Source organism: Jaculus jaculus, chromosome 17, assembly GCF_020740685.1.
Source record: "Jaculus jaculus isolate mJacJac1 chromosome 17, mJacJac1.mat.Y.cur, whole genome shotgun sequence".
Lineage (NCBI taxonomy): Eukaryota > Metazoa > Chordata > Mammalia > Rodentia > Dipodidae > Jaculus > Jaculus jaculus.
The window spans coordinates 49,113,828-49,141,278 of NC_059118.1; the positions used below are offsets into that span (position 1 = coordinate 49,113,828).

Genomic DNA, 27,451 nt, shown 5'->3' on the forward strand with positions numbered 1-27,451 from the left:
GCTGGCTTAGTTGTCATAAATTCCTTTAGCCTGTTTTTGTTTTGGAATGTACTTATTTCTCCGTAAATTTGGATACTTTTGCAGGATAAAATATCCTTGGTTGACAGTTATCTTTCATAACTTAGAATGCATCATTTCAAGCCCTTCTGGCTTTTAATGTTTGTATTGAATAATCTGCTGTGATCCTGATGGGCTTGCCTTTATACGTGACTTGCTTTTTCTCTCTAACTGCCATCTATCTATTCGTCTATCTATCTATCTATCTATCTATCTATCTATCTATCTATCTATCTATCTATCTATGTATATGTATATATTGGCTTGCCTGTTTAGTAGCTTAATTACAGCACAGTGAGGAGAGGTTCTTTCCAGGTTTTGTCATTTTGGTGTTCTAAAAGCTTCCTGTATCTGCATTGACATTTCTCTCCCAATTTGGGAAATTTTTTCTTCTGTGATTTTGTTGAAAATGCCTACTATGTCTTTGGATTGAAATTTTTCCCCCTCTACTACACCCTGAATTCTTATGTTTGACCTTTTCATAGTTTTCCAAATATTTTGAAATATCCATTTATAACTTTCTATTAGTTTGTCTTTCTTTTTATTAATCTCTGTATTAGATTTTCCACCTGGTCTTCTACTTTAGGTATTCTGTTCTCTCCTGCATCAATTCTACTGGTGAGACTTTCCACAGTTTTTTATTTGACTTACTGTGTTTTTCATTGCTAGAATTTCTGCCTGGTTTTCCTTTAGTATTTCTATTTACTTACTCAGGTCTTGTAATGACCTCTTTTTTTCTTAAACTGGTTTCCTGTGTTCTCTTGGAATTCTTTCAGGACTTTGTTTTCTTCTTTAATTTCTTTGAATATGGATCAAATCATTTTTTTTGAAATCTTTGTCAGGCAGTTCATTTTAGAAAGTCTCATTGGGGGTCATTTCTGGTGGATTTATAATTTTTGGTGGGGTTGTATCATCTTGATTCTTTGTGTTTCATGTATTATAATGTAGTGATTTTTGCATCCTGAGTTGATTTGATGGTTGGATTTTCTAATTATCTATGGTGCTCCTAGACTTGGAAGTCCAACTTTATGTACCTGCAGAGCAGGAGTTTAAGGTGCCAGGTGTGTCTCTTGTCCTCCAGTCCAACAGCAGAAGGAATCCTAGGTATTGAGTTTGCCTTCTGTTAAAGTATTCCAGTGGGCTAGGTGGAGCAGTTTAGTGGCAAAAAATTCAGCTGAGCAATGTACGCATTCAGTAAAAGCCAGCACAGAGTGTGCAGTGTGGACACTGGGACACAGTAGCCTCTAAAGCCGAGTCTCTGAGGTGTGCTGCTCTCCACCCTAGTCCTGTCATCTGGGAGGCAGAGATTTCTGTTCTGAAATGGGTTCCACATCAGACCTGCCCCCAACAGTGACAGAAAAAAAGGCAAAGGCTCTATGAAACTGAAAGCCCTAAAGGCAACCCCCAAATACAGCCTACTTGGGAATGGTAAAGCCAGCCAAGATTATGTAACCTGTAACCTGCCCTGACATGGAAAGAGAGATCAGCACATCCATTGCAGGCCTCGTTACCTTTTGGGGTGGCTTCCGATCTCACCGACGCTGAGTCCTCGCCGCTACGCCTCCATGTTGTGCTGTGGAACTGGTGCTCTGATCAGCGGTGCTGGACGCCCTGCCACCAGAAGCTGAGGTTTGCGGTTCTGATGGTTGGGGTGGGAGAGTGCAGGAAGCTGGGAGCTGTGCTAGAACTGTCCAGTTGGTCCCACTTGTATCCCCTTCAGCTTGTCTCTGCCATCTCTCTCCCCTTCAAGTTTCTTGACTTTGCAAGGAGGCCGATGAGGTTGGAAAAATCCCCTTGTTTGGTCTCTGCTCCTGCAGCTTAGCGCTGGGCTGGGCGGGTGCCTGGATCTATGCACCAGGGTCAGGGCCACAAATGCCATGGCAGAATTCTGGCTGGTTTCCTCCTTTCTAGTAGATCTTGGTCTCTCCTGCTTCTCCTTGGTGGGTGATAAAAACCTATACACCTCACTTTTCAGGATAAGGTGCATTTTGCTGTGGTTTTGCTTACATCCTACCTGGGCTGATTTGGTGTGACTCCTATGCAGCCATCTTACCTGGAAGTCTCCACATCTAGCATTTTTATGTGGATTCTTGGGATGTGAACTCAGGGCCTCACATTTGCATGGCGAATGCTTTACTGGCTGAGCCAGTAGCCCCAACCTGCCTATCCCATTTTTCACAGAGGTAGTAGCATCCAGGCAGGCACCACCGCTGGGTCTGTGCATGAGGTTTTGTGGTAAAATCTCCAGGCCCATTGGCCTCAGGTGATGGTGAGGCCCACTGCATCCCACACAGCCTTCAATTTGGGTTCTGCTTCCTTCCCTCTGCAGGAGCAAGGACAGGGATGTCCATGTCATCTCCTGGTTTGAGTGGAGGATTATCCTTGGGCAGCGAGTGCTATGGGCTGAGTTCATATATTCTAACTCCTGGCTGTTCAGAATGGTGACTGTATTTGGAGACAGGGTCTTTCTGTGGTGGTTAAGTGAAAGTGAGGTCAGCAGGATGGCTCATATATAATGTTTTATGAGTGACTTCCTTTTAAAATAAATTGGGCTGTAGATACACTAGGAGGGAGGGTCATGTGAGGATTCAGGGAAGGTATCCACCCTGCCCCCAGCTGACATCTTGGTCTTAGCCTCACAGCTTCCAGGACTAAAAGGCAAGTACACTTTTTGTTGTTGAAGCTGTCTGGTTTGTGTACTGTGTTCTGGTAGACCAGACAATTACAGGCAGCTGGTACCTTCAATCTGAGTGGCAGCTCCTCTGGGGAGAATCCTGGGAGTTAAGAGGAGGCAGTGCAAAGTAGGGTAAGAACTCAGGCCAAATTTCAACTCCAGCCCTGCCACTCACGAGCTTCAATGGTTTATGTTGTTCTTCCTTTCTTTCTATGTCCGGTGGAAGCAGGCCGCCTCATAAAGTAGGTAAAACCCCTCAATAGGAGACATTTGTGATTGCTCTGTGAGGAAATGTCAATTAAAAGCTTGTTTGACTGCAAATTATGCACATTGATTGTCCATCTTAAACAATATTTGCTTATCCATAAGTTTGGAACTCAACAGGCTCATTACAGATTTAAAAGCATGTCTTGCTGACATTCCAAGGATCTGGGAATGAAAATATAACAAGGATCTCTTTGAAACTGCAATGTAACTCAGGAGTCAGCTACAGATACTCTTTGTTCTGTGGAACAGAAGGAATTGCATTTTTAGTTCTCCTCCCCCGGCCACTTGTTTTTCTCTTATTGAAGAGGGCTATGCAAAAGAGTTCTGTTTGCCTTGGAAAAATGACTTGCTTTTGAATCCGCGATGGGCTCGTTGTGTCAGTTTTGGCTTGACGCATATAAGGCCGTGTTGCTGAGGAAATCGTGCCAAGCTTGCACTCTTGCCTGGTCTTCTTGGTGTACTACTGGTATGCCACTGTCACCATTGTGGCAGGAAAATAATTTTGGTGTGTTAATAATTTCTGTTGGTTAAAAATAGCATGCTTTACCTGGGCATGGTGACACACACCTTTAATCCCAGCACTAAGAAGGCAGAGGTAGAAGGATTGCTGTGAGTTTGAGGCCACCCTGAGACTACAGAATGAATTCCAGGTCAGCCTGAGCTAGAATGAGACCCTACCTCAAAAAAAAAAAAAAGAAAAAAATAGCATGCTTGGACTGTAGAGATGGCTTAGTGGATAAGGCACTTGCCTGCAAAGTCTAAGGACCCAGGTTTGATTCTGCAGTACCCATATAAAGCCAGATGCACAAGGTAGCTCATGCATCTGGAGTTTGCAGTGGCTAAAGGCCCTGGTGTGCCCATTCCCTCTCTCGCTCATAAATTAAATATATATATTAAAAAACAGCATGCTTGCAGCTTTTCAATTTGAGATTGTAATATTTTTACCTCCCGACACAGCTCATTGTTTGTGGAAGCCATGAAGGGTATGGGATAAAAATCCCCGAAGATTGCCTTTCTAGAGTATGTGAGCAGAGAAGGATTTCAGAGCCGCCCTGCAGACGGCCTGCAGCAGAATTTGGCTAGGGTTGGTGGAATAAGCCAAACGTAGTGCTTGTGTTTGACTTTCTGCAGTGATTTGAGGTCTTGCAGGAGTTGTGGCAGTTAAGCTCCTGCTGAATCTGAGTCAGCAGCTTCACCTGCGTTTAGGAATCTGATCAAGAGCTGTTCTCTACTGTGCCTTATGCTCGTGAATGCAGAGGATGGTGGTGTGCTTTCTCACCTGCTCACTCACTGCTTTGACATCTTGCTAACTTGTAAGGCATGTCTCTTCTTTACAGTGGGATTTTGTCACTGTTGATTTCTTCCTTTATTGCCTAACTCCTTTCTAAGCTCCAATAGTAGTAGGTTCTAAGAAAATGCAACTCTGAAGATTAAGTTCAATTAAATAAGCATGTGTATGTGTATTTCTTTTTCTTTTTTCTTTTCTTTGAGGTAGGGTTTCACTCTAGGCCAGGCTGACCTGGAATTCACTATGGAGTCTCAAGGTGGCCTTGAACTCATGGTGATCCTCCTACCTCTGCCTCCCAAGTGCTGGGATTAAAGGCATGTTCCATCACACCTGGCTTGTATGTATATTTCTTTCTGCTAAAGAAAGTTAAACTTCTAAGCCCAACATGATCTGAACAGCATTCTTTTAGCACAGAAGGATATTCCCGTAGTACATAGTGAGATATTTTTCAATACATAGTTAGATATCCCCTCAACACATAGTTAGCTATCCCCTCAATACATAATGAGATATCCCCACAGTACATAGTTAGATATCCCCTCAATACATAGTTTGGTATCCCCTCAATACATAGTTAGATATCCCCTCAATACATAATGAGATATCCCCTTAATACATAGATATCCCCTCAATACATAGTTAGATATCCCCTCAATACATAATGAGATATCCCCACAGTACATAGTTAGATATCCCCTCAATACATAGTTAGATATCCCCTCAATACATAATGAGATATCCCCACAGTACATAGTTAGATATCCCCTCAATACATAGTTAGATATCCCCACAATACATAGTTAGGGGCATTCAGTATCTTAAGTAGATTAATGGAAGAAGAAACCTGAAATAGATTTCCTCTGAAAATGTGATACAGTATCACCAAATCAGTTGTTGACCCTTGATTTAACTTTTTATTAGAAAATTAATAAATTTCCAATAACTAGTTAAATGCATGGCTGATAGCAAATCTTACCACCTTTTGAAAAATTAATGCAGGTATATCTTATGCTAATCAGTATCTACTAATTGAGAGCCTTCCACTTCTGTCACCTTGCTGCTAGAAATAGTGCTGAAGTGTTTTTCAGTCTTTTTTGTACACATCTTCAATAGTGGTAATAGTAGCTGCAGACAAAAATGTGCCAAAAATGTAACCTTTTAATTTTCTGTGATAAACTTAATGTGCTTTTCATGATACATTGCCCTTCTCATCAGAGAGCGACTTGAGCTGTGAAGGGTCTGTGGACCTTCCTGGCTGTCCAAAAACACAGAAAAAAAAGCACTTAAGGGAAGAAGAGTTTATTTTGGCTGAGGGTGGAAAAAGCATGGCAGCGGGACTGTGAGGCAGCTGGTCACATGAAGTCTGTTGTCAGAAAGCAGACAGTGATGAATGCTGGTGCTCCACTCTCGGTTCTGTTTGGTCCGCCACCCCATGAGATGGTGTCACCCACATTTACGTGGGTCTTCCCACCCTGCTTACACCTCCCTGGAAACACCCTCATGGACACACTCAGAGATGTGTCTTCTAGTAATTCTAAATCTAGTCAAATTGATAATCAGGAGCAACCATCCAACTGTGTGCTCAGCACTGAGTGAGACATCTCTACCACACCCCTCAAAGCTCAGGGAACATTGTGCAGGAGGTAGCCAAAAGAATGTAAGTGAAGAGGAGTGCTTTGAGACACTGTCTTCTAGACATGAACTGGCTGCCAGATTTATGACTTCACAGTGGCTGTTGTTGCCTATACAAGACCTGCATGATCCTGGGCCCGTCAACATATCAGCATGGATGATGGAGGGAAAAAAAAAAATCAAAATAGAAAAGGGACTAGTTGAGAAAAGGGTTTAAAGAAAGCAATAGTGAAGAAATTATGTTCAAAATATATTATGTACATACATAATGAAAATTGTTAATAAAGCAGTTAAAAGAAGAAAAAGGTCAACTGTCATAGCATTGTTCCGAATCACTTCACTTGGGGAGCTCATCCTTGTCTCGGTGGCCTCTTGCTCTTGTGTTTGTAGCTGCCTGCATCTCCTCTGAGCCTCCAGGAAGCAGGTCCACACTCCATAGTTTCACCTCTTCAGGTATGGCATCTTTCTGTAGTTCCTGGACCTGGAGGTCTGTGCCCCATATCCACTCAGCTTCTTAGAAGCATTGCATCCCAGCAGGGCTGTGCCCTTACGGAGCTCCTGTCCAAGATGCCAGACCTGACTGTCTATTCTGGATGTCCCCATCACCCTTCGAGATGTCTCTAGTGACCTCGTCAGTTGCTGTGGTCTCAGCCCTGTTCTCCACCATGTGCCAGTTCTGTGTCCCTCAAAACTGGGCATCTTCCCCTTTACCTCATCAAATCCTAATTCCTGTTGTGTAGAAAAGTATTCTTTCCACCTTTTAAAGTTTTTCTTTCTTCCACAACTAGAGACTATAATTTCTTGAGCTTTGCTTTTGAGTTATGAAGATGTGCTTTCAGAACTAAGGGGAAAAATTCTTCTTTCCAATCCCGTTTTTGGAAATGGTTTGGCTTTCATATTTGTCTCCGTTATAAGTTTATAACACTTACCACAGAAGCTGGATTATCCAGTGCTATCTCACCTCTTCCTATGGAAGGAGGATACAGAAGATGTGGGCTGCCTCATCTGGGTTGAATGTTGGGTTGGGGAGAGACTGGGTACAAAGTAGACAGGGAGGAGGCAGGGGAACAAGTTCTAAAGAGCTCAGCATGAGTTATCGCATGTTTACTTCATTCCGTATGCAGCTGATGACTTCAGAGAAGTGGAATCATTTCACAGCACCCAGTACTGGCTTCCAGGAAAAGCTCCTTGGGCATAGATGCTTATTTTGACTTCTGAATCGGACCATGCAACAATCATGGAAAGCTTTGTGAGGCCCATCAGAATTTGAAGGGAGTTGTTGGGGGGTGCTGGTCACAAAGGATGCCTTTATGCCTTGAACATGAAGCTTATAAATGTATGTTCTGCAAAGACCAAAGTGATTGTTATGTCAGTGCTTCCTGATCTCTGGGAGATACTTTCAGAAGAAACAGGAGCACAAAGTGAAGTGAATTTGGTTGGCTGGCTTCATCTGGTTTCTTGTTGAATTCTGTCCATTTAAACCTGAACAAAACATCCTTCTCCAATGTCTATCCAGCACACTCCTAATTTGGAAGCCCTGTAATAAATTTTTGAGAATGTACTCAATTAACAAAAAAGTTTTTTACTTGAGAGAAATGTACACATGTGCACATACCCACCCACACACACACACACACACACACACACATGTCCATGTGCACATGCACAAGTCAGAGGACGATACAGGTGCACCAGGGCCTCTGAACTCCAGACATACATGCCACTTTCTGTGTCTGCAGCTCACATGTGTGCTGGGGAATTGAACCTGAAGTAACAGGTTTTGCCACCAAGTGCCTTTAACCGCTAAGCCATCTCTCTAGCCCCCATTATTTTTTTGTATAATATTTTATACCTGCTAAACTTTAACTTGTTTAATGCAAAATAAGACCTTGAAAGGTCAGTTATATTAAATTTGGTTCTATTATTAATAGTTCTCTTTTAGGAAAAAAGATTTCCCCCTATGTATCATGTCATACTGCAGATTTAAAATACAGACTATCAATAAAATACATGGCCTGCTTAAAAAGAAACTTCAGGCACTGTTTCAAGTGATCATATATATTTTCTTTTTTAGTGCATACAAGAATCTGGGGAGCAGTGAAAGATGAGGGGATGAGAGATATTTAGGGAAATCAGACATGGAGGGTGGCAGAGGGGTTCTTACTAACTAGATTTTATAAGGAAGTCTACAGATAGATTTAGGAGAAGGTTCAGGAGCCTGACTAAAGTTTGGTAAAGCAGTGAATCTTTGTCAGTTTAGATGATACTTTACAACTGCTTTTAGTTTGTGTTATTTGTTTTCTTTTACTTCATTTTGTTTTTCTTTGAGAGAGAGTCTTCTTATGTTGCCTTGGCTGGCCTGGAACTCTCTGTGGCCTTGACTTTGTTTCTGACTCCTACATCTGGGATTCCAGGAATGCATCACCACCCTAACCCTCCTCTATCCCAGCCTCTTTTCTTTGGCCTTGAGACTTCTCTTTCCCTTCTGTAGCCTTGAACATGCTCTCTTTTCTATCCCAGTGCTCTCAAACTTGAGTGTGCTGGGGGTTGGGTAATTGTTAAAACACACATAACTGAGTCCCACCCATAACATGTCTGATGCAGGGAGGCCTGAAGGTGTGTATGCTAACCACTCTGAGGTCAGTGCAGATGCTGCTGGCCGGGGACTACTCTCCGAGGGGCACTGCTCTGTACCCTGACATTCCCCATGTGCACATGCTCCATAATTACTGGACAAACCAGAAAACAGGAAGAAAATTTCCCATGTCCGTTGTCCTGAGTAAGTATGTTATACTGTGGCTCTTGGCTGATCCCATATTTTTTAAAAGTTTTTTTTTTTTAAGCTGGGTGTGGTGGCTCATGCCTTTAATTCCTGCACTCAGGAGGCAGAGGTAGGAGGATCACCATGAATTCACCCTGAGACTCCATAATGAATTCCAGGTCAGTCTCAGCTAGAGTTGAGACCCTACCTCAAAAAAAATTTTTTTTAAAATTTTTATTTATTTATTTGAGAGCAACAGATAGAGAAAGAGGGAGAGAGAGGGAGAGAGAATGGGCGCACCAGGGTCTCCAGCCACTGAAAATGAACTCCAGATGCATGTGTCACTTTGTATATCTGGCTTACATGGGTCCTGGGAAACTGAGCCTCAACCCGGGGTCCTTAGGCTTCACAGGTAAGTGCTTAACCACTAAGCCATCTCTCCAGCCCGATATTTTTTAATTTAAACAAATTTCATCACAGTGTGTCACTATGTAGCCCATACTGGCCTTGAACTAACAACCCTCCTGTCTCAGCTCCTTGGTACAGGGGCACTGTGGTGAGCTCCAGCACAGCAGACTTGGCCTGTGTGAATGCCAGTTGGTTATTCATTTAGCCCTGATTAAAATAAATGACCAAACTTGCACGATAAGTTGTAAGTTCTTTTCACTGTGTCTTTTGAGGTAGAAAGTAGAGGTGTGCTCTAGTGGGAACAGCTGTTGGTCTGTTGGATGAGACATAATTTCCAAACAGTAAGAAAACACAATACATACATCAAAAGTGAGATAATTTATCGGAAGTGCTATTTTCTGTGAGTTACAAGGATCCAAAGTATTGATGCAGGATTTTGGGGCTCAGAAGGGATCCCCTAGAACTTATGAATCCCATTTTGGGTTCTGTATTACCTCTAATGAAGAATTAATAAAGATGGACTCAAGGAGGATAAATTATGAATTATTATGTTTCTTTAGGGGGAAATCACAGATTGTCAGGTTTATTTAAGAGATTGGGTTTTCAGAGAAACTGATGCCTTTAAAGAGAGACTAGAGTAAAGCTGCAAGCACATGGAGGGTAGGATTTAAGAGCTCGTGTGAGATTTAGAAGGAATACACATGGCATCTGCCATTACCCATAGTATAAAGTAAAAAGAGCAAATGATGGTGACTTAAGCAAGAATAGCAGAGTGAAAATATCAAAGCAGAGACTGGGAGATTCAGAGGACAAATGAGTAATAAAGAGAGTTACACTCATTGTTACCCTGAGTTTAAAGAAATCACATAGGAAGCAAGCCTAGAGATGGTGAGAGCACCCACTTGGTTGATCTGGAGTGTAAGAAAAGTACACACGTGGTAAATATGGAGACCAGAGGAAAATCATACAAGTAATCAAAGTGGGAAATTATTTCAAACTATAAAATGAAGGCAAGCAGAAAAGTTCAGATCAGGAAACAATGCTATGCTATGCTCTCCAGACTTGAAGGAATACAGACATGCACACATGCACGTACACATGCACCCTCCCTCCCTCTCTCCCTCCCCAGGGTCTAGTCAAGAGAGGAAGGGACCTGAAGGCCATAGCCTTGACAGCATCAGATTCAGGTATGCAAGGGGAAGACCTGATTGGTGTGTAGACTGGAGGGCAAACACCAGGGCCAGCCCACCTGGGCCATTTATTTTATTTAGGTAGCGTGCTAGGCTGTGGCAGCAGGGGTCGCTGTAGATCAGTCTCAATCAGATACAAGTTCCATTCCTGCCAAGAGTTCAGTTCTTGTGCCAGGGCGAGGTGCCATGTGGGGTGGCACCTCCTGGTTCTTTTTGGGTCTCAATCTCTAACTGAAGCTGCCTAAAAAACCTAACTTTGTCCTATTCTCCTTCAGTATTGCTGCTTTTCACTGAGAAAATATGATGAGCTGGGCCATTGCTGTTGCTGGCCATGCCTCCCTTCCTCTCTCCTGCTCAGGCCTTATGATTTCATTATCAGAGCACAGAGAATCACTCATGTAGATAGCATGGTTTCATTCCTGCAGTTTTTTAGTTAGTTGCCTTTTAAAAGTGAATTGGCACAGAACTTTTCATCCTGAATACTTTGAAGAGTTAAAGGTATTTTCCTAGTTGTCATTGATGGTTTGCTCACTTCATGTGTTTGCAAGATTTGTTTAAATTTTAAAATGAAAAGTTATATATATTCCTTTTATTTTTTGTAAAATCACTTGATTTTTTTGTGTAGGTTTGGGGAATTGTTTTTATGTTCTTTTGGCTAAATCTACCTTCTCCTTTTCCTCCCCTTGTCCTCCTTCGCTTTCCACTTTTTCTTCCCTTTCCTCTTGTCATTCTTCATGCTGGGGATTGAACCCAGAGCCTTACACATGCTAGGCAGTTGCTCTACCACTGAGCCAGGCCCACACAGCTAGCTGAGACTTTTTTCTAGGAAAAGTTGGTGTCCACCTTGCATAGTTGTCCAGACGGAGCACTGAAAGTTTAATGTTGGGCTGTGTCTCTTTAGTGTCACACCTTGAACCTGAAGAATGAGAAAGCTAGAGTCTGAAAATGTCAGGAGAAGCCTTAGATTTTTACATTTTTATACAAGGTATATTAGCTACTTTCTTGCTATGACCAAATACATGTCAAGAAGCAGCTGAATGAGTAAGGGCTTATTTTGGCTCATAGTTTGAGCAGATGCGGTCCCTCACGAAGGGGAAGACATGGTAACAGGGGTGGGAAGTGACTGAACTCATTGCGTCTACACTCAGGGAGCAAAAGTACAGACAGGAAGTGGGCATAGCCAGTAAACCACCCCTAGTGTGTCCCTTCTTCCATCTGGACTCCACCCACCAAGAATTCCACAACCTTCCAGAACAGCATCACTGTCTGGGGACCAAGTGTTCAAACACTGGAGCCTATGGAGGACGTTTTGCATTTAAACACAACACAAAGGGGCATCTGAGAACATGCTCTTTCTCTTAGGTGTGGTTCTGTAAGTTAAGAAAAGAGATCTGTCAAGGACCTTACTGTCTCCTTGGACCATGCTTGTGGGAGGGAAGTGGCTTGGGCTGCCTTTGAGGGGCTGCAGCAGGAACTTGTGACTTTATTTCTTACAAACTGTGAAGGTACAAGCACTCCACTGAGGAAAGAACCTGAATCTAAGTCTGGGATGCATGTTGGCATGGAAACCTGACGGAGTGTTACATGATGGTTGTGTGGTCTCTGTCTCTGTAGGTTAACTTTGTGGCGTGCCAGGTCTTCGCTTTGTTGGCTGCGTTCTGGTTCCGCATCTACCTGCATCCAGGAAAAGCCAGGCCTGAGGTCCGGCATGCACTAGCCACCATGTTGGGCATTTATCTCGTGGTGTTTTGTTTTGGCTGGTGAGTATGAGCCTCATTAGTCTTAATATTTATTACTTCCATGTTTTGTGGAGATATTCTTGGTGAAGAGTATATGGCATTTAACATATTACTTATGTTGAAAAATTCTGGAAGATGTAAAACATTGTAAATATCCTATTTTAAAATAATGGGATCTTGCAGGGATCTTATTTATGCTAAAGTTCTGGAACCAATAAATACCCATTAAAAGTAAAGTTTTTTTTTCTTAAAATTAGGCTTCTACAGCTCTCTCTGGGTCATGTAGATGGACTTTTATGAGGTTTATTTCTTCTCACAAAGATTAGGAGTCTTTACAGATGTGGATGTGTTTCTCAAAGTTCAGATCTTAGGGAATGTGAGTCATTCTCTAAGGAATGGGGGATTAAGCAGTGTAGATACCTGTTAAAACTGATAGGCTGGCCTTTACTAGGTAAGCTGAGCAAATACCCAGGGAGTGGCACTTCTTAGGGAAAACATTTTAGAGACCAACATTTCTAGAAGTATGTCTTCAGGAAATTTGCTGAAGGTAATCCTGTAGGAAGGATAAAAAAGGGAGTATTTTGGATAGCTGACTTGACATTTGGGAGTGCATGCTTTTGTAGTGGTATATCAAAACTGACAAACAAAGGAAGAATGTTTTCTGGGCTCAGTTGCATTTGGACATAAAAAAGAATAAACATTCCATTTGTGAGTTCCTGGCATCACAAGGTCACAACTGGTGAATGCATGCTGACTCAGTGGTGCCTTTTCAAGATACAGTGTTTTCTGATTTTTTTATTTATTTGAGAGAAAGAGACAGAAAGCATGTGAGAAGAGAAGGATGGGAGTAAAATGTGGCCATGCCAAGGCCTCTGTGAATGAACTCCGTAAACATGTACCACCTTGTGCATCTGGTTTACATGGGTCCTGGGGAATTGAACCTGGGTCCTTAGGCTTCACGGGCAAATGCCTTAACTACTAAGCCTATCTCTTCAGCCCAAGATACAGTATTTTAATTGTATAAAATGTAGTTGATTTTTTTTCTCTTACGTGAATATGCATTAGCTGATTTCTTGCTCTTTAGTGGGGTGGAGGTGAGTGGCCAGCAGGTATGCTAATCTGAACTATCTGCAGCATCTCCCCTCCCTTTCCTTGTGTCTTCCAGGTATTCTGCGCACCTTTTTGTCCTGGTCTTAATGTGTTATGGAATCATGGTAACTGCCAGTGTATCCAACATTCACAGGTAAGAGCCTGGGAGTGAACAGCGCAAGAGGAAGAGTGTGGTGATCTTTGAAATGTATCATTCCAGGAGAATCATGGGCTCTGCCTGGCCCCATGAGAGGTGTGCCTCAGCCTCTCCAGGACGTCAGAGAACAGGAGCAGGGAAGCCTCCAGCGAAGACTATGAGAAAGAGTGGAATGCTAGTGGGGCTCAGCTGAAAGAGTCTACATGGGTATTGGGCAGCACCAAACCATGCACAACTTAGATGCATACAACCTTGGAACACTACTTGGTTGTAGAGAGGAATGAATGTTGGAAATGCAGAATGATGGGATGCATCTCAAAATAACTGTGCTCAATGAAGAGAACTACACAGATTGTATTCTGGAACACACAAGCTAATGTGTGAAGATGAACAGAAGTCACCTGGGACAGGGTGCAAAGAGACAAAGCACGATCACACAGAAGCACATGCCAAGGTCCGAGGAGTAAGGCAAAGTCCACTCTTGGATTTGGTGATGGTTTTCTAATGTTTACTTATGCCAAAATTTATTAATTATACACTTTATATATTATAAAGCTATTTTAAAATAAAGAAAGGGGCCAGGGAGATGAATGAGTAAACGTGCTTGCTGCACAATCCTGAGGACCTGAGTTCAATCCTCAGTAACCATGTAAATAAAGCAAAAGCCATGCTTGTAATCCTAGCACTGGAGAGGCCCAGATAGGTAGCTTTCTGGGGCTTGCTGACCAGCCAAATCAATGAGCTCTGTGCTCAGCAAGAGTCCTTTTCTCAAAAACTATGGTGAAGACCAGTTGAAGAAGACACAAGGTGTTTTACTCTGGTTTTCACATGCATGCACATCCTCACATTACATGTACATATGCATATGAACATGTATACTCAGAGAAAGATGAATTGTGCTGTGGTGTTTGATTCCAAAGCACAGAAGTAATGTAACAAGTATCTTTGACCACTGGGCAATCTCTCCTGCCTCTCCAAGTGCAGGAGTAGAATAACCCTACCTGGGAGGCTGCATGCCTGGATGATCAGCATCTGTTTTTCAGTGTCCTGTCTTACACTTTCTGAACACTCAGTGCTGACTCTTTTTTAAGGACTCTGGGATGTAAGTTCTGTGAAGACAAGGACTTTTCTGTTTGGCTCATTGTTGTGTTTCAACATTTACAACAATCCTTACCAGAAGTAAGGGTAATGACTCTGTAAGTATTTGTGAAATGGATGACCGGGGATCCTTAAAAAGACCCTCACAGCTTCCTTGCTATTGGCTTCTGGGGAAAGCGTGTGCTTTTTGCTTTGAATGATAAGATCATTTGCATGATAGTTTCCTTTGTAAAACATTGAAATGTAGCTTTTCAGTATGTAATTTTGTAGTTGTAATAAGTCTCTTGTTTTTGCAGGAAACCCTGTTTGCACACTTTTCACCTTTGTCCTCCTCCCAGCTCAGTATACAAATGAGCTCTGAAAGTCTGTGCTCAGCGCCCTCCTTGGAAGGATTGTAGCATTCCTTCTAGAAGAAAATCAAGAACTCAGTTTTACCAGTTCAAAAGGATGGGTTTTGGAAGTGCTTTATATGATAACAAGATGTTCATAAAGCTTTTTAAAAAGCCATAGTGCTGGCGTGAGGAATGGCTAGCTCCTACACAGTTTCTAAAAGTGACCAAATGACTAATAGTATTGTATTTGTGTGTGTGTTGTGTTAATGCATGTGTATATGCATGTTTGTGTTTGTGTGTTCAGGCCAGAGGTTTTTGTTTTTTGAGACAAGGTCTTTTGTTGAACCTTGAACTCACATGTTTTCTACTGGACTAGCTAGCTATCCAGTGAGTTCCAAGATTCCTTGTCTCTGCCTCCCCAGCTCTGGGGTTACAGGCATGCACCATCACACCAGGCACTTTATGTGCGTTTTGAGGATCCAAACTCAGATTCTCATGCTTATTGAACCTTGTGCACTGAGCCATGTCTTCAGTCCCGATAATGTTGCATTTTATTTTTAAAATATTTTTTAAATTTTAATTTATTTATTTGAAAGCAGCAGAGAGAGAGGCAGGGAGAGAGAGAGAGAGAGAGAGAGAGAGAGAAAGAGAGAGAGAGAGAGAGAAAGAGAAAGAGAAAGAGAGAGGGAGAGAGAGGGAGAGAATGGGCGCTCCAGGGCCTCCAGCCACTGCAAATGACCTCCAGATGTGTGTGCCCCCTTGTGCATTTGGCTAATGTGGGTCCTGGGGAGTCAAGCCTCAAACTGGGGTCCTTAGGCTTCACAGGCAAGCACTTAACCGCTAAGCCATCTCTCCAGCTCAATGTTGCATTTTCATAGCAGTTTCCATCTACCTACCCATAGTGATTTGTTGGCTCTGTCCACACCACATGATGTAGATGGGGTGCGGTGCATTTCTCAGAGGGTGAAGAACATTCATGCCCTCTTCCATGGCCGGACCAGTTTCCATAATATACTCCAGAGGCTGGGAATGGGATACCCCAGCTTGGTTGATGGAGCGGTTCATACACAGGTTACTATTTCCCTGTGGTAATGCTGTGATCGCAGTCTCTCTGATATGAGTGTCAAAAGGAAAGATGCCAAAACTGGTTCTTCCCCTTTCTGTTTTCTTGAATGTTGGCACTATTGCAAAAGCAAGGACTGATTTAGTTCCTAAAGGATGAACTCAATGTAAATTTTAAAAATGTCATTTCCTTTCCAATTGTCTCAGGGAGAGAACACAAAGCTGGAGTTAGAAAATGTGAAGCTAGATAGGTGAGGAAGCTTCTTTGTATATCAAAGGCTCACTTATAAAATGTGGGGTTTGCAGTGATTTGGGAGCAAATTCTCAAGACTGTGATTTTATGGAGCTTTGTGAATTGTTCTTTTCACTTTCCCGAGCCAGTTCTCCCTGCTGAGGCTTGGTACTGAGGGAAGTAGTGTTTGCTGCCATATGAAATTAACACTTTTCTGGCCTAGCTATTATTCAGGATGTTTTGAGAGTGTTCTTGGAGTACCACATCCCTCTCCATCCCAGAAGTAACATGCATTAATTTACCATATAGGGACCAGCTGGGGTAGAATGTGGTTTGTATTTTCCAGGTTGAGGTGTTGAGTGACAACTAGTGATGTAGTTAATTAACTTTGGAACCCTTGCTTTATGTATAAAAACACATTTTCTCATTATTATTACATACATGATTAATATATCAGCTTATATTTAATTTCATTATTAAAAACACATTCCTTCTAAAATAAGCCTGTGGGATGTAGCTTTAATTTTCCTGAGATGAGGAAACAAATGTTTCTGCAAATAAGCACAGGTTGATGAATTTTCACAGAGAGCATACATACCCACCCCGGTTAACAAGAGAGTAGACTGTGGAGGTTCAAGTGAAATACACCCCATAGGCGCAGGCCCTGAATCCTTAACCCCCAAATGGTGGCGCTGTTCTAGAAGGTTGTAGAACTCTTGGGAGACCCGAGTCTTACCAGAGGAGGTGTGTCACCAGGGGCAGGCCTAGATATTCTGTAGTACAGCCCAGTTTGCTGCTCCCTGTCTCTCTGCTTCCTCCCTGCTGGGGTTTTGAGAGGACATTGGCTTCCTGCTCCTGTCATGCTCTCCCAGCCATCTGGACCTGTAAATCAAAATAAACTCCTTTCCTAAGCTGCTTCTGGTCTGGTACTCTGTTCCCGCAAAGGGAAAATCACACACGCAGTTACCATACCTCCTGCACCATCTTTTCCACACCCCAATTTTTGTAAATCACTACTCTGCCAACTCTTCACACCAGAGATGACTTGCAAGTGCTGGAACTCACAAGTCTGCTTTCACAACACGTGCTTTCTGCACCACTCTGGGTTCCTTAGATTTTTCAGGGTCAACCAGGGCGTGATGCCACTATTTGTATTAGGGTATGGTAACTGGCTCTGTTCTTGAGAGCTGGGCTCTAACTTTTTTGTTTGTTTGTTTGTTTTCCAAGGTAGGGTCTCACTCCAGCCCAGGCTGACCTGGAATTCACTATGGAGTCTCAGGGTGGCCTCAAAATCTCTGTGATCCTCCTACCTCTGCCTCAGTGAGTGCTGGGATTAAAGGTTGTGCCACCACCCCTGGTTTAGGTTTTAACTTTTTACTTAATCCACTAGATTCACTAGATTACATTTGATTTACCCTCTAAGCCAGGGGCAGGTTTGGGTCAGACTCCAGTAGAAAACAAAGGGAAGAAATAGTTGCCTTGCTCTGGAAAAGCCTGTTAGTGGAACATGCTTTGTGCTTCTGTTTCAAGCTCATGGCTGGAGAAAAGGGGCCAGAGGCAGCAAGGGTGGCCTCATCTACTCCTTAGGGAGCTTGTTCCTGGTCCTTTATCTTGTTGAGCAAGGAAAGGAAAAAGGTCTGGGATGAACCCAAGGTGAGGAAACAATCTTTTGTAAAGTATGTATGAGTATGCTTGTCCAAAAAGCGCTTGGGGACAGAAGTGTGGAATTGTGGGAGAACATTCAGGGCTAACCCTCTGAATCCAGACCTGAAGTGTGAAATGCTTTGTGATCTGAAACTTTTCAAGGACCAACATAAGAACTTTGAATTTTGGAGATTTTAGATTTTGGACTTTCAGATTAAGGCTTTTTAGAAGTATTTTTATCTTTATTGATTGGCATGAGAGAGAGAAAGGGAAGGGGAGGGAGGGAGGTAGGAAGGAAGGAAGGATAGATGGATAGGAGGGAGGAAGGAAGGAAGGAGGGAATGGAGAGTGGGAGAATAGGCAAGCCAGGGCCTCCAGCTGCTGCAGATAAACTCCAGACACATGAGCCACCTTAAACATCTGGCTTACATGGGTCCTGGAGAATCAAACTTGGGTCCTTAGGCTTCTAACCACTAAGCAATCTTTCCAAGCCCCCCCCCCCACTGTTTTTTTTTTTTTACAGTATTTTAAATTTCTGATTAGGGTTTTTAACTTTTCATATTTTTTTCTCTCATGGTGCCAGTGGTTGAGCTAAGAAGTTTACACGTGCTAGGCAGACACCCTGCTGCTGAACCTCCTCTTTGGCCCTTCACTCTGTACCTTCTGTTCAGTGAATAGTATCAGGGAGAACAGTCTGTTACATCATGCTTTACACAGTTCTTCTGTACTCGCTCTCTGGCTATCCTTTGTTACCAAATGAATTTTTATTACTTCACTTTGCTATTCTCTGGGTTGATCCAGAATTCATGAGTTATTTTAATGTAAAAGTATGAATTTTAATATAATTTATTATTAAAATAGTCACCTTCCCTATTTTATGATACATGTTAAAAGTTATGCCTTCTGAATTGATGTCTGTGTCTGGTAGCTATCTGAGCCATTTAAAATGTTAAATGTGTTCACTTCCACCATCAGTCCCTGAAGCTCTTTATCTGTGTCATTCCCAAGGTCACAGTGAGTTGGAGACATCTATGCAGATAATTTTAATTGCATAATTATAGTTATTAGCATGTTATACATATTAGCATGTTGATACTACAAGCACAGGCAATGGAGTAATGGACTGTGCTGGCTGAGAGCAGGAGATGGAGTGGTATTAGACAGAGTTCCTTAAGGGAAGAGAAACAATAGAATATATGTACATCTATGCGTCATAAAAAGTGATTTATTAGATCAGTGTACATGATATGGGCTGGGTAGTACAGCAGTGGCTGTCTTCTGAAAAACCAGAAAACCTGCTGGCTGGGACGGGGGATCATGCCGAGTGTGTGTTGGAGGTCAGAGAAGCTAGAGTCTGCTATCAGTGCAGGATGGCAGCAGCTGGGATAGATGCACTTGCTTAAAAGGAAGATGTGAAGGCAGACACATGCACACTGCTCTCCCTCAGATGTCTTTATTCCTGGGCTATCTGCTAGCAGGTGCCACTCTCACTGAAGGTGAGTCTTCCCTGTGAACCTTCCCTGGAAATGCTTTCACAGATATGTACAGAGGTGTGTCTTCTAAGTGACTGACGAGGTAAATCCATCAAGTTGATAACCAAGATCCATTGTCACAGGTAATGTCTGGAGCAAGACCAACACATGTGACAGTGGAGAGATGACATTTGAGCTGGGTCTTGCTTGATAATCAGGCAAGATGGGCAGCAGGATGGAAAGATAGTTGCAGGCAAAGAGTACACAGGAAAGTATCTGGCATGAAATACAGGATACAACTGGGGAACATGGGCAGGCCAGCATAAGTTTTGAAAAATATCTCTACTTTCTTTTTTTAAAATAATCTTTTAAATATTTTATTTATTCATTTGAGAGAGAGAGAAAAAAAACGCAAATGCACAGAGAGGGAGAAAGAAATAATGGGGTTGCCAGGGCCTCTTGCACCTGCAAATAAACTCCAGACACATGCACAACCTTGTGCTTCTGGCTTATGTGGGTATTGAGGACTCAAACTTGGGTTCTTAGGCTTTGCAGGCAAGTGCCTTACTCATTAAGTCATCTCTCCAGCCCCTGTACTTTCTTTTTTTAAAAAACGCTTTATTGACAACTTCCATAGCCTGATTATAATCCTCTCCCACTGCCCCACTATGTCCCACTCCCATGTGTAACCCAAAGTGAGGAGCATTAACATATGAACATTAACATAAATATTTAGAAGGCAGTTTGGTGGAAATAACATATCCATTTGGCCAAACAGCAGTAGTAACTTCCCTCCAGGGCTTGTGACCTCCCCAGACATAGGCTTTTGACTAGGTTTTTGGTACCAAGCAGGAATTCCCTCCCATAGGGTGGGCCTCAAGAGAGCATTTATTTTACTCCATAATAGATATGCCACCATGACACCGGTTGGCACATTTTGCCTAGATAGCTATCCATGTAGCTTGCAGGGTCCATTGCTGGTTAAACCCATTGATGAGTTTTCATGCACAGCAGTCTGAATAGCACATTCCAGCGCTATCACAGTTAGTCAACCGGCAAGGAGGCATCCAGCCCAGCTCCAGCCTGACTTGTCAGAATCCTGTAGCCAAAGCATCAGGCTCTTACTATCTAGTTTTGGTGGGTATCCCAGAGCCTTGACAGTACAGACCAGTGTATTTGAACATTTGATGGATGTGGAGCATGGCCTGAGATGAGTCTAGAGAAGAATGTGTGCAAAGTAGCTTGCATGCTCTGTACAGGAGTTTTGATTTGATAGTGGGATCACTGGACACATTAATGAAAAGTGACATTCACATAGTTGTTTATTCATTTAACAAACAGGAGGATATGGTGTCCCAAACACTCATAAACATCATTGATTTTGTAGATCTAACAGTCAAGAAGGGAAAGAGTGGTTTGTCTTAGGCTGCTTTGGCTCCTTAGCTGGATGGTTTGTAAACAATAAAAGTTTGTCATATATCTAGAGGATAGAAATAAGATTAGCCAGTTGGGTGGCTTTTGGTGAGTGTCTTGTACCCTTTTATGGTGGAAAGAGTGGGAGAGCTCCCTGGATATGTCTCCTGCTCATTCTTTGAGATAGCGTCTCATACAGCCCAGGCTAGCCTTCAGCTCACTGGCAGTGGAGTATGACAAGGGTGACCTTGGACTTTTAAAAACATCTTTTAAATTTATTTATTTATTTATTCGAGAGATAGAGATGGGGAGAAGAGAAAGAGAAAACGAATGGGTGAATCAGGGCCTTCAACCACTGCAAATGAATTACAGACACATGTGCCAACTTTTGCATCTAGCTTACATGGATCCTGGGAAATTGAACCTAAGTCCTTTGGCTTTGCAGGCAAATGCCTTAACTGCTAAGCCACCCACAAAATAATTTTATATATTTACTTGCAAGCACAGAGAGATAGAAAGAAAAGATACAGACAGAATGGACATGCCGGGGCCTCCAGCTGTTGCAAAGGAACTCCAGATGCATGCCCTTCTTTGTGCATTTGGCTTTATGTGGGTACTGGGATATTGAACCCAGGTCATCAGACTTTGCAGACAAACACCTTAACCAGTGAGTCATCACTACAGCCTCAACCTTGAACTTCAGCTCTGTCTTCCTATACCTCTCAAGTTCTGGGATTGCTGGGTTCTCCACTAGACTGACTCTGGGTCTCATTTATAAGAGCGCTAATCCCTTTTCCTAGGGATCTAACTTTATGACTTAATTAATCAACTTCCAAAGGCCCTACCACTTAATACTATCATATTGAGGTTAGGGTTTCAACACATAAATGTTGGAGGGATGCATTCTCTCCATTGCACACATTTGTAAGTTGGCCAGTGTTATAAATTACAAGACTACATATATGCCAGTGTTTTTAGTGTGTGTGCTGTGTGCCTGTGTGTGTGTATTGGTAGTTATTCACAATAACCAGTACCACTCCTCTGAAAGAAGCCAGGGAGCATTAATGAGTAAGTGGTAATGGATGCCTGAGCATCTGAGGTAGGGAGAGTCCTGAGCAGAACATCGGTGATCCTACACCTGATAAGCAGGTGGAATAAAATAAGCTGAGCCTAGACATAAATAACCAAATAGGTAGGAAGAAAAGAAGGAAAATGGAAACCAAGAGAACAGTGTTTAAAGAAGGGAGTGGTCAGCAATAAGGTGTTCAGTTGTACTTTGTGAAGTTCGTGTAGTATGATGGATTAGGAAGAGGAGAATCTGAGCCCATGAACTTCTAGGTCACTTGTACCAGCCTTGATTGCATGCCAGAATATACTTGTGCAGGTATACCTGGTACCAGTTAAGTCAAAGTAGTTGGGGGTATATTCCACACACCTATAGTTTGTAAAGTTTCCCAGGAGAGCCCTTTTTGCTTCCAAAGCTGAGACTACCATTGTAGTATAGGTGGGAAGAATGAAAGAATCAGGAGTGGGTGGGAAGATGAGAAGGGGTGGCTGTGTAAGACCCCCAGAACGAGGACCCCACGCTCTGCCTGGAAATGGCGACACCCCAAATCACTCACGAGAAATGGTCTTGATGCAAACAGCAAGAGGATTTTTATTCCAAGTGCGCTGGGGCCCACAGTTGTACACCACGCTGGGGTAGAGGACTGCAGAGCCCTGAATGCAGGAACGGGACAGTTTTTATAGGGTTTCTAACAAAGCCTGTGCATTAGACCAATCATTTTTTTAACATCAGGAGCCCGTGGGGTGCGAGCCAGTCAGTTTGTGCCACTCCATAGTTTCTAAGCCAATTAGTTTAATTTGTTCAAGCCCCTCGTGGACCAATCAGTCTCCTATGACCTTGGTGGCCAGCATTTGCGCAGGTCCTTGGGTGGGGGTAGCAGAGTGTGGTATCAGCCTCCTATGACCTGGGTGGTCTGAGGCAGGCTGCTACGGCTTATGGTGCGTGCTACTAAGGCTTATGGTGCAGGCTATTTACAGAAACCAAATAAGTGGTTCACTTCATTACTCATTTCCCATCCTTGAGGGCTATCTCATGCCCTTTTTACCTAGTTTTATCTTAGGAGTGGGCTCTGATATAATGAGAAGAGGGATTCTTTACTTGCTTCCAACAGAGAGTAAAGCCTGGAGCTTGAGGTATGCAGGGGCCTGCTTAAGCTCCCTTTGGAGCATGATAGTATTTCTGGGCTTCTGAATTCTTCGGCCTTTCGGCTGCAGTGTAGCTGGCATATTCAGGACCTTGTGATAGTTGCATGTGGAGAGAGAGAGAAGACAGAGAACATGTGTTGAACACATGGCTGTCATGTGTATTAACCTGGTTATCTATGTTCTTTGTTTCAGGTACTCCTTTATTGTAGCGATGGGATACCTTACAATATGCCACATCAGCAGGATATACATCTTCCAATATGGAATTCTCACTACCGATTTTTCTGGGTGAGTATCTCAACTGGAGGCAGCTGGGCTGGTAGGAGACTCTGCTCCCAAGCAGTTCTTAGTCATATATAACCTTGGGGAGGGGCCTTATAATCCCTGTACGTTCCAGGAACTTCCTGAGACATCTGGGGCCCTCGGCCTTGTCTTTTTCCTGAGCCTTAATGAGCTTCCTGAGTTTAAGGAGCCTGCTCTTATAGGATGAAATGTTTCAGCCTGGAGGAAATTGCTTTACAGTCATGTGTGTACAATTGGAATGGTGAGGTTTGACTAATGACTCAGACTTAGTCTCTTGAGGTCTGGAAACATCAAATATTTATTTAAGGATAGACACTTGTTACAATCAGTTGGTATGTCTCCACATTAATGGGGATATAGTTGAAATTTTGATACTTTGGACTGTTAGCTCCATGGTTTGGTCTCAGACTGAGGGCTTGCACTTCACACCTTTTTCCTTTAGGCCTCTGAGATTTTACCTTTCTTACTTACTTGTGGGTCTGACCCCCACATAGTGCAGCATACATACATCCTTAACTCTCCAAAACCAGTTATCTATCTATCTATCTATCTATCTATCTATCTATCTATCTATCTGTCTATCATCTATGTATGTTCCAATGGAAAAAGGGGAGCACTAAACATAACTAAATAGCCAGGCAATGGTAGCATTGAAAATAATAATTATTTTTAAAAATCTGTGTGTGGGGGGTATGGGTGCCCATATGCCACTAAGAGCGTGTGGAGGTCAGGGGTTAGCCTCAGAATATTAATCCTCTCCTTCCACCATTTTTTAGAGACATGATCTTTTTCTTTGTTTTGCTGCTGAGAAGGCCAGGCTACTTGGCCTGTGAGCTTCAGGATTCTCCTAGCTCCACCTCCTATTGCTGTAAGCATGTTGTAATTATAGTTGTGTTTGGAGTTCTTAATCTTGGTCTTCATAGGATTCTGACTCAGTTCCCAGTTCCAAGTATGGGTTCTCTTCCACTGAGCAAATCTCTTAGCGAATCAGAGAGCCACTGGTCACCCACCTTGGCTAGGTGCTGCCATTGCACAGGTGTTATGTCATGTCAGGCCAGCTGCTTTCACATGGCAGAGTCCCCTGCTTGCTCACAACGTTGTTGGCCATTTTCCCCCAGCACTTTCCAGCACTATTCAGGGTAATCTTCTGGGAATTGGCTTCCTTTCAGATTCCAGCCAGATCCCCTGATATTTGAAACAAAGAGCTGGGTCTTTGAAAAAATAAACAAGATTGATAAACCCCCAGCCAATTTGATCAAATGAAAACAACAGTCTCAAATTAACAAAATTAGAAATGAAAAGGGTGAAGTCACTACAGACATCAATGAAATTGGAAAAATCATCAGGACATTTTCCCAAAAGCATATAAAACTGGATGGCCTGGAGGAAATGGACCAATTACTAGACACATACCTTCTACCAAACTTAATCCAGAGCAGATAAATCTCCTAAACAAATCTATTACATCCATCAAGATTGAAACATAATCAAAAACCTCCCCAAAAGGAAAAGCCCAGGACTTTATGGATTCTCAGCTAAATTCTACCAAACCTTCATCAAAGAACTGAAACCACTTTTTCTCAAGCCACTTTTTAACATAATAGGAGAACAGGGAATACTCCCCAACTCCTTCTGTGAAGAGTAACCCCCAATACCAAAATCAGACAGAGATACAACAAGAAAACTAATCCTATATCCCTGATGAACTTAGATGCAAAAATCCTGAACAAATTCCTCACAAACTGAATTCAAGAACACATAAAAAACATTATCCATCTCAATCAAGAAGGCTTCATCCTAGGAATGCAGGGATGATTCAACATATAGAAATAGATTAATGTAATATACCACGTAAATAAGCTTAAGCACAAGAGCCACATGATCATTTCATTACAGGCCGGGAAGGCCTTCAACAAAATATAAAATCACTTCATGATTAAAACACTGGAGAGACTAGCCATGGGGGCATATATCTCAGCATAATAGAGGCTATATACAAAGACCTAATGCCCAAATAATATTTGATAGGGAAAGACTCAAGGAATTCCCATTGAGATTGAGATCAAGACAGGGGTGCCCACCCTCACCACTGCTCTTCAGCATAGTACTAGAAGTCCTAGCCCAAGCAATAAGACAGGGATACGAATTGGAAAGGAAGAAGTAAAACTAGTCCTGTTTGTAGCTGACATGATCCTATACATAGTGACCTTAAGAGACCCTGGATGCAACCACTACTCTTTCCAATAAATCAAAAGAATATAGAAAAGAAATAAACTTTAATGAGAGAGGGAAGAGGGAGAAAAAGAAGTGGGAGAGGATGGAAAGGAGGGAGGGAGGGAGGGAGGAAGAGAAAGAACACAGACAGTTGTGACTATTAGACTATTAAACATTGTGCTGATTAGTGCCCAGGCATGTAATACATATAACTCAGCTCAACACTCAAGAACATAGATAACAGAAGACATAATCTGCAGAGGCATATTGGTTAATCCCATGGTATATTTTATTACTTACAGACATGTAGGAAGTTACACCATTTGCAAATAGGATGGTCATCAGAGAAATGACACACATTCAAAAAATGATGTACTGGGCTTTGTGTAGGAAGTCTAGCTCTTAGGGTTTTTAAGTTTCCAGAAAAAGAACAGATGAAGACTAAAGGGCATTGGGAAGGAGTCTATTACACTTTGGAGGCTGTATTTAGAAACTATCTTAGATAGGATACCTACAGTGAATCCTTTTTAAGAAAAATAGCTCTTTGTCTGTGATATACATTCTAGGTCAGAGGTCTTACTGAATATTGAGAGGGTGAGCTGCAAAGTTCCACAGGCCTGTGAGACCAGCTTGATCTCACAGAAGGCTTTGATGTGGTCCGTATTTACTAGGACAAATACCTCAGTGTTCAGTGCTTTTCAACATAAAAGAGCATGGCGTGTCTGCTGCTTTATAGCAACTGACCTGGTGTCTGCACATACTGTCCCCAGGGCTGGCAGAGCACCCTCCCTTCTTCTGCGTAGGCTTATTAGCCCTTGTACAACCTGAGGAGTTGTGTTGGAAGTGGTCTATTGGCTACTGTTTCTACAAACAAGAAATGCTACGTGTTGGTGTAAGGATTTCAAAGGGTAGTTGTTGGAACTTTCTTTAAATAATTTGTCTTAATAGTGTACAAGTATATGTAGTTTAAAATACTACATGCTTATTATTTCAAAGGAGTTTGAGGTAGAAATAAAGATTGAAGGAATTACATATGGACCATAGGATGTGGTTGCAGGACATGGGTCATATCTCAACCTCTGAAATAAATGACCTATCAGCCCAGAGAGCTCAATGATAGAATGAATGAAAGTATGGTAGTCATAAAAAGTCAGGGATTTTATCCTGCCCTGATGGGTAGGGCTACATTCCAGTGAAACATAATTTTGTGTCCTCACAAAATTCATGTGCTAAAACCCCAGGTGATGGTATTTGCAGGTGGGGCCTTTGGGGACTGATCGTGCCATGAAGGTAGAGTCCTCAGGCATGGAGTTAGTGCCCATATAGGGGGTCTCAGAGAAGTCCTTTGCTTTGTAACATGTGAAGGTTTGAAAAGATGTCTGTCTTGGGAGCCATCTCCTTTACCAAACACTGAATGTGTTTGCTCATTGGTCTAGGATATCTGTCATTCATAAGCCATCCAGTTTAAGATATTTTGTCATAGCCATTGAAATGGGCTAAGCAGCCAGGAGAGCTATCCATGGAACCAACTAGGTAGACAAATAGTACCACTATTTCTAAGTTCATATATAATTAATATACCACACATTAGTAAAGTTTATAATTCTTTGGGGTTTTATAGCACGTTTAACATGTGAATTCACGAAGTACAGCCTTCACCTCAACTCACTGTACATTTTTATTACTACCCAAAAGAAACTCATGTGTATTTGCCATCAGTCCTCATTCATTTTTTTCTGTTCTCCTCAGTTTTAGGCAATTAGTAACAATGAACTTGGGATTTTTATGGCTTTACCTATTCTAAACACTGAACATAAGAGATCTCACAGTAGTAATCTTTTGTTTCCACCTTTTTTGACTTAGCTTCAATGTTTTCAAGGCCTATCCATATGTGATATATGTGTCAGTAACTTTGTCCCTTCTTACAGCTGAAGAATATTCTGTTATTTTGATACACTACATTTTAGTGACACATGGATTCTTTCTTGGGTAGTTACATGAGATTCTTTCTCTGGGCTGTTATTGGTAATACTGCTGTGGCTATATGTACGCATGGATTTTTACATAGACACTGTCATTTTTCATGAGCAGATACATAGTTGTGGAATTGCTAGGTATGAGGTGACTGTGTTTAAGCTTTTGAGAACTCCCCCATCAGCACTGAGAAGCGAATTAAATAAGAAAGGGTTTATTATGCTTGCAGTGCGG

General features: G+C 42.3%; 1 protein-coding gene across 2 annotated transcripts in view; it reads left to right on the forward strand.

Moving 5' to 3' along the window:
* The window catches only part of Mboat1 (membrane bound O-acyltransferase domain containing 1), a 126,026-nt gene that overhangs the window by 63,730 nt on the left and 34,845 nt on the right, over positions 1 to 27,451 (forward strand). The window contains exons 2-4 of one of the 2 annotated variants that reach the window (XM_004668387.2): positions 11,892 to 12,037; positions 13,182 to 13,259; positions 22,919 to 23,014. In XM_004668387.2, the coding sequence (XP_004668444.2) occupies positions 11,892 to 12,037; positions 13,182 to 13,259; positions 22,919 to 23,014 (320 nt within the window). Of the gene's footprint in view, positions 1 to 11,891; positions 12,038 to 13,181; positions 13,260 to 13,301; positions 13,717 to 22,918; positions 23,015 to 27,451 lie in introns of those variants that run through there. The other variant, XM_045136718.1, reaches the window with a different exon arrangement.